At 38.7% G+C, this 7,085-nt stretch overlaps 1 protein-coding gene across 2 annotated transcripts in view; it reads right to left on the bottom strand.

Moving 5' to 3' along the window:
• Positions 1-4,015: 4,015 nt before the first annotated feature.
• The window catches only part of larp1 (La ribonucleoprotein 1, translational regulator), a 31,362-nt gene continuing 28,292 nt past the window's right edge, over positions 4,016-7,085 (bottom strand). For both annotated transcript variants that reach the window (XM_083565498.1, XM_083565497.1), the window contains exons 16-19: positions 6,613-6,757; positions 6,194-6,303; positions 5,936-6,063; positions 4,016-5,768 (exon numbers count right to left, since the gene is read on the bottom strand). In XM_083565498.1, coding sequence (XP_083421624.1) covers positions 5,616-5,768; positions 5,936-6,063; positions 6,194-6,303; positions 6,613-6,757 — 536 coding nt within the window. In that variant the 3' untranslated portion in view covers positions 4,016-5,615. The remainder of the gene's footprint in view (positions 5,769-5,935; positions 6,064-6,193; positions 6,304-6,612; positions 6,758-7,085) is intronic.

Genomic DNA, 7,085 nt, shown 5'->3' with positions numbered 1-7,085 from the left:
TGTTTAATGGTGTATTAATGTACAGATTATTATAATAAAATATAATTCTGGAGCTGTGTGTGTGTGTGTGTGTGTGTGTGTGTGTGTGTGTGTGTGTGTGTGTGTGTTGGGGGCAGAAATGTGAGTGTTGGGCTTAGCGTGCAGGCTAATGCTAACATTAACAATTAAATAAAAGTTTCATTTGAATAAAGACACAAACACTCATCTGTACTGCAGTCTAAATGTTTCTGTCTCATGAGATTTGAGTTTTGAGTTTTATTAACACGTAATCGGTTCTTCAGATGTGTGAATTTATTCCCTACAGACGGAACAAAGTTAAAGAACTGATTCATTTTTAAAATCAGCACATGACCAGTTTTTCTGTGGCATTAAAAATAATGTCTGTGGTACAAAATTTTACATTTTAAATTGTATAAAATAAATGTTTATTGTTTGTGTATAAAAAATCTTTGGTTAATCATCCGTGCATTTTTCTTTCTGGTTACGTGGAGTCCCTACTTACCTTCTTTCATCTCAAAATAAAGAGACATTAATCCATCTCTCTCTCTCTCTCTCTCTCTCTCACTCACTCTGTCACTCACTCTCTCCCTCTTTTTCTCTCTTTTTACTCCTTTTTTTCGTTTTACTCTTTTTATCTCTGTCTCTGTGTTTAATCAGATAAAAAGAATGTGATATGATCATTATTATTATTTTTGTTATTATAGTTGTTGTTGTTGTTGTTGTTGTTGTGTTTAAAAAGCAGGTTAATTGAAGTGGCAGAAGGAAGTGACGTGTCTTTGCGCTGCTCCTCAGACACTGATGAAGCTCAGAGTCTTGGTCTCAACACTAGAGTGGAATTTAAGACCTCAGAATATCTCCTGATTAAGAACTTTCAGAGACGTAATGTGGAATATTACGACTGTAACAATGCAACGCATCAAAAAACGCTGCATTTAGAATTAAAATCAGGTGAGTAATTATTGATAATCGTTTTTAATCCAGTGCAGATGTTAACATTTATACAGCACAGTGTCTGGATTTTTATTTTCAGGATCTACAAATTAAAATCGAAATTTTTTCCAGAGCTTTTGAAAAAGATTCAGTTTTTTTCTTCTGTAAAGCTCTGAGCTCTTTATCATTAAAAACCAGTTGGTCCTGGACTCCTCACACATCATCTAAACCCATCAGACTAAACCAGAACTCTTCTTCTTACTTTGATAATCAGCTGCAGTTTAGAAATATGGAAAATTATTTTTTTTTAATCTCACCAGTAGTTTGGAGTGACTGAGGAACTTACAGATGTAACAGAAATCCATCTACAGTAAGTGTGTTTGAGCTCGTGCTGATGAGAGGTATGACTTTTATCATTAATACAAAACTTTTATATCAGGTTTAACAACCTGCACTTTTTCTCAGGATCAGTAATATTTCTGTGAAACTTGTGCTGTGTGAAGTTTTATACACTGTTTTTAATATTACGTATATATTATGTCTACTGTTATGTTCATTTTAAAGTTTATTGCTTATAAAATAAAACATTTAACATTTTCAAGTGAAACCTTTCCAACAAAAGTATAATAATAATAATAATAATAATAATAATAATAATAATAATAATAATAATAATAATAAATATTTTATAAATAAAAAACGGTCAGGAATTAAAATTTTACCGAATAGACCAGTGTTCAGAACATTGGCTGTCGGGTTTTTTATCTGCAAGTGTGAATCAATGTTTCCAGCTGAATAAAAAAAAAAAAACCCCAGACACCAGATCCATTTTTAAAATACACAAAAACCTGACTGTTTATAAATAATACATGTATACGTTTATTTATTCAGTATTTAAATATGGTAAAGAATTATAAAGTGTATGGAAACATATAGGAAGCAGAATTTCATTAAAAAGTTAATTGGATAAAAATTTAAAATGGAAATGTATTCTTTTTTTTTAGGTATTTAAAATGACATTTTTTCATTTCCATATGTGCAAAGTCGGTACATTAATTTATATAATTGACATTTACTATTTCCAACAGTTTTAATATTTAAATGACATACTAATGTTAACACTTTTAAGATTTAAATTAAAATTAAAATGCGTTACCATTGATTTCATTTGTGTAACATGTCCAAGCAGAAAGGTAGCAAAATGCTCATTTAAATGTTATTTGTCCTGAATAAATTTAGATTTACAGTTGGGACACATTTAGGACTGAATTTTGATCATAACATTAAAATTCCGTGTTTATTTCAAAATGCATTCTGAGCCAAAGGTTCACTCAAAGGGAGCAAAATTGGGATTTTAATTTTTATTTTAAATGCTTTTAATGTATTGAAACTGAAGACATTTGAGAAATGCATGTTTATTTAACAGCCCACGACAAATGTAGTTAAGTGGATGTGGACCCACCACACCACCATCAACAAACCTGAGTGAACGTGTGAGAGTGAGGAGACGACAGCATCCAAATATCCCAGTTCACCAAACACTCCATATCCATGATCCCTCCAGATCTGCTCCTTGACCTCACAAACACCTACTGACTAAAGACTCGACTTGAACACTGAGACTGTGTCTGAGTCCCAACACTGATTGGAAGGTTGTTCCATAACTGTGGGGTTTATAAGAGAAACATCTGCCCCCTGCTGGAGTCTTCATTATTTGAGGTACCAACAAATAGCCTGCACAAATCCACTGAAGTGTGCAGTTCACTCCTGCTGCCTGTTGTGTGTGTGATAGAACACGTCCAGTCTTACGTCATCATCATTATTGGAGTCTTCATCACTTCCATCATCGTGATCGTGGTGATGTTCACTGCTGTGAGCTGCACAAATACACCTGAGGGTAAGAAAACACACACCTTATTCTCTCACACACACACACACACACACACACACACACACACACACACACACACTGCAACTACATCTTTGTTTCCCCAAATTGCTTTTAGCAAAACACATCACAGGTTTGTGTGTGAAATGAAGAGGAAAATTCACGTGTGTGTGTGTGTGTTAGTCAAGGTGCAGTTGTTTGTTCTTTTCTGCGTTGTGGTTTCAGAATTATTTTCTCTCTGTGGCTGAGAACAAAGCCTTTTCCCTCACACACACACACACACACACACACACACACACACACATACACACACACACAGTTGAAGCATTTCACTCAATACTGTGTGTATACTGACAATAATAAAAGGCTTATTTCAGATAGGAACAGGATGAACTCTTCTCTTCCACCACACACACACACACTTCAGATTTTCATCATAGACATGAAAAAATCCAGACTCCTGATTGGCTGCTGGATCTCACATCAGCGCCTCCTCCACTGTGGTCCATGGAAGTTTCTCACATACATACATTAATACTAAACAAAGGGCTGCAGATTGTATTTATCACGTGATCTCAGTGAAAAATTTATAAATTAAAAAAATCCTAAACACAAAAAATCTCGATAGAAAATCATTGAATAAAAAATTGTGAAAACGAACGCGTATATATATATTTTTATTCTTGGTGAATTCTGGACGACACTAATGTCAAAGAATTACATTCACCATAAATAAATTAGTGAGGAAAAATCTTTTCTGTGTGTAATTATTTTAGCTTTTCTTCTGCTTCAGCTCAGAACATTCCTCATTCCCCTTAAATAGCGGGAAAAACGATAAAGTGCATCTAAAAGAATAATTAGCGCCATCTAGTGGCATTGCATTTAGATGCAGAAAATCTGGAGCTTTGTTTAGTTGTATTTCTAACTTCTTTCCCAAACCAAGATGGAGGAGGCGCTGATGTGAGATCCAGCAGCCAATCAGGAGTCTGTGGATTTTACGTCTATGACCTCAAATCACCACACACGTGTTTCCACCAGACCGAGGCCGTCCTGGTTCTGCACTACTGCGTTCAGCCAGCAGGAGGCAGCACGCACACAAGCTCGTTTCTTGGTGCGTTTTACAGAGACACAGACGGACAGACACACAGAGAGACAGACACACAGAGAATAAACTGTTTAAAGGGTTTTTTTGGGGGGTTTTTGGCCATTTTATATATTTTTTTTTTATTCATCAAGGAAAAGCAAAATTACTACAAATTACAAATGACACTAAGCCAATCACAGCAGCCTACAGAGCGAATATTCACTTATACACAATCATTCAAGTATTTTACATTTAGGTCTTTTGTTCGTTTTTTTTTTTTTTCCTCTTCATTTTCACAAGCCCAGGAGCAGAATGGTGATGAACTTGAACATTTAAACACCTTTACACAGCGGTTTATTTGGAATATTTATGTCTTTATGGAATAATGCTGTTAATATCCAGATCACGGTTTATCGTCCCGAACAAAAACGTGGTCTCCCACTGGGGTTCAAATAAAAAGAAAAAAAAAATGAAAGAGTTTGAGATTAACACTTCTCTTCTTCCTCACTCGCCAATTCCGCAACAACGAGCTAATTTATAACAGAAAATATCAGGTTCATCCCAAAAGATGCATGTTGCTCAATAACAAGCTCGTTAACCAATTAAGTCTATAATTAATGTTTAATGTGTGAGTTGCGGTTATTTCCTCTTTATATCTTGTTCCTATTTCTCTCGCACGGCACTGAAACTTTAGCGTAGCTACAATACAGCAAAATTAAAATGTGTTTAAAAAATAATCAGGACAATAAAACTAAAAATATTGTACACGTATAAGGTGAATATATAATCTGCAATTAGAGAATACAGGGGCGTGTTCTGATCTCAGCTGAGGCTCCGCCCCCAAGCCGCATTTTCTTTCAGGATAAAGGAGAGGTGTCCAGGTTAGAGGGGTGGAGTTATCTCTCAGTTCATTTCTCCACCTGTCCATCAGGCAAAAGGGGGCGTGGTTTCCAGTGTCTGAGTTGATCTCTGGATTTGTGATTAAAGTTTTTTCCCCTCCTCCCCACATTTCTCCATAGTGTGTGTGTGTGTGTGTGTGTGTGTGTGTGTGTGTTAAAGTCCTAGAGCACCTGCAGCATGATCAAATGTTCAGCTGCTCCTCTTCTCTCGTTCTTCAAGTAATAGTGAAGTAGAGATGCTGAGTGTGAACACAGACACCGAGGCCGTGTTCGGTCCAGAACAGAGCTCATGGAAGACGGGGAGACGTGGGGATGGGGGCGGGGGGATGGGGGCGGGGGGTCGTCGGCGCGTCACGTCTCCAGCACACAATAAGCAGAAAAACTGAGTAAAATAAGGCAACTGTGAAAAAAGGAGTGATGAGAAACGGTGAAGTTTAGCTTCAACTTTCAGTCTTCATCCCTCTTCATCTAACAGCAAACCGAATCCCAAAAACAGGAAGTTCAAACCCAAAGGAAAATCATCACCACCAATCTCAGCCAATCATACAGGATTTGGGCTGGAAAGGTTAAAGGTCACACTGAGGTTGATGTCCAAATAAAATGAAAGAAATGACGAGAATAAAAATGAAGTTTCCCTTCAGCAGATTCTCAGGTGTAAAAATGTAAAAAAGAAACGATATCTGAAGGGAAGCGCTCGATTCGTCCTCCACGCCGACACTCAGGCCGTGAGGAACGCGTGCGGGAGCAGCTGGACCCCAGAGGATTATGGGTAATGGGCAGGTAATAGTGAGGAAGGCATGTCGGTTTCAGCCAATCACTGGCCGAGGACAGCAGCAGGGGCGGGGCATGACTTCGGCTCCTGGGCGTGGTCAGACGTGTGGGTGTGTCGAGAGGACGACTGAGACAAGTGACGGCGCCGTCCATCACCACTGGAGGAGTGACGCTTACGACCTTCATCTATTGGAGGCTGAAGGTCAAATGACAAAAAAAAAAAAAAAAACAGGATTTTATAAACAGAGAGAGAGAGAGAGACAGAGAGAGACAGAGAGAGAGAGAGACAGAGAGAGAGAGAGAGAGAGAGCGCGAGAGAGAGCGCGAGACACACGTCCTTCACACTCAGATATACACACTTACATCAACTCTGAAGTCCTCCAGACGTCTGAAGTTGCGCAGGTGCTCCTGTAGTTTGGAGTTGATCTCCAGATTCTTAGCTTTAGAGTATTTGAGGAAAGCCCAGAACTTCTCCAGACCATACAGCTGACCTAAAAAAAAAAACGAACACACACACACACACACACCCCAAATCACATACTAATAGAACACAAGTGTGTTCACTCTGAGGAACTGTATGGCGCACAAGTTTGAAAGTGTGTGTGTGAGTGATCCTCTCACCTGCTTCATAATCTTTAATGGTTTCTTCTTGGAAGTCTTTGAAGACTTCAGGTCTGAACTTTCTCTCCAGCCCATAACTGTAATACCGGAACAGACACTCCAACCCGTACCTAACACAAACACACACACGTGAAAACTGGATGTGTTTGCCTTTAACATGTCTACACATCTTGTTATTAACGTGTGGACCGATGACCAACAACAACAAACACTAAACTATTTAAAATATTTGACATTGCTGTGACCTTGACCCTGGGTTTTTTTTTTTTGGTAATTTGGTGAAATAGTCCCATAAATTCCACAAACATTCAAACAGTCATTCCAGAGATCTCACTCCAAACACATACACCCCCCCACCCCCCCAAGCCACGTCCCAGTAAAATGATCAGTGAGAATGTGAGTGGGTGGAGCTTCTGTACCTGTAACCCTCCTTTGCATCCTCGACTCCCAGCTGCCTGAACTCCTCGTACATCTTCTTATTAAAGTGATCACGCAGGAAGAACGACCAGAAACGAAAGAGTGTGTTCATCTCCTGAGACTGACCAATTCCCAACCTCTTACGCTCTGAGAGAGAGAGAGAGAGAGAGAGAGAGAGAGAGAATTTATATTTCTAGATCATTTCTGATCACCAGAAAATATCAAATAAAGGTAAGTGTGTGTGTGTGTGTGTGTACCGTTGAGACAGCGTCGTCTGTATTTGTGGTAGACGTGTTGTGCGTGCGTGTGTGTGTGTGTACCGTTGAGACAGCGTCGTCTGTATTTGTGGTAGACGTGTTGTGTGTGTGTGTGTGTGTATACCGTTGAGACAGTGTCGTCTGTAATTGTGGTAGACGTGTTGTGTGTGTGTGTGTGTGTGTGTATACCGTTGAGACAGTGTCGTCTGTAATTGTGG

The sequence above is a fragment of the Silurus aristotelis genome (genome assembly GCF_946808225.1).
Source record: "Silurus aristotelis genome assembly, chromosome: 16".
NCBI classification, from domain to species: Eukaryota; Metazoa; Chordata; class Actinopteri; order Siluriformes; family Siluridae; genus Silurus; species Silurus aristotelis.
Note: the sequence above shows the minus strand (reverse complement) of the source record. Positions and strands in the feature narration are given on the sequence as shown.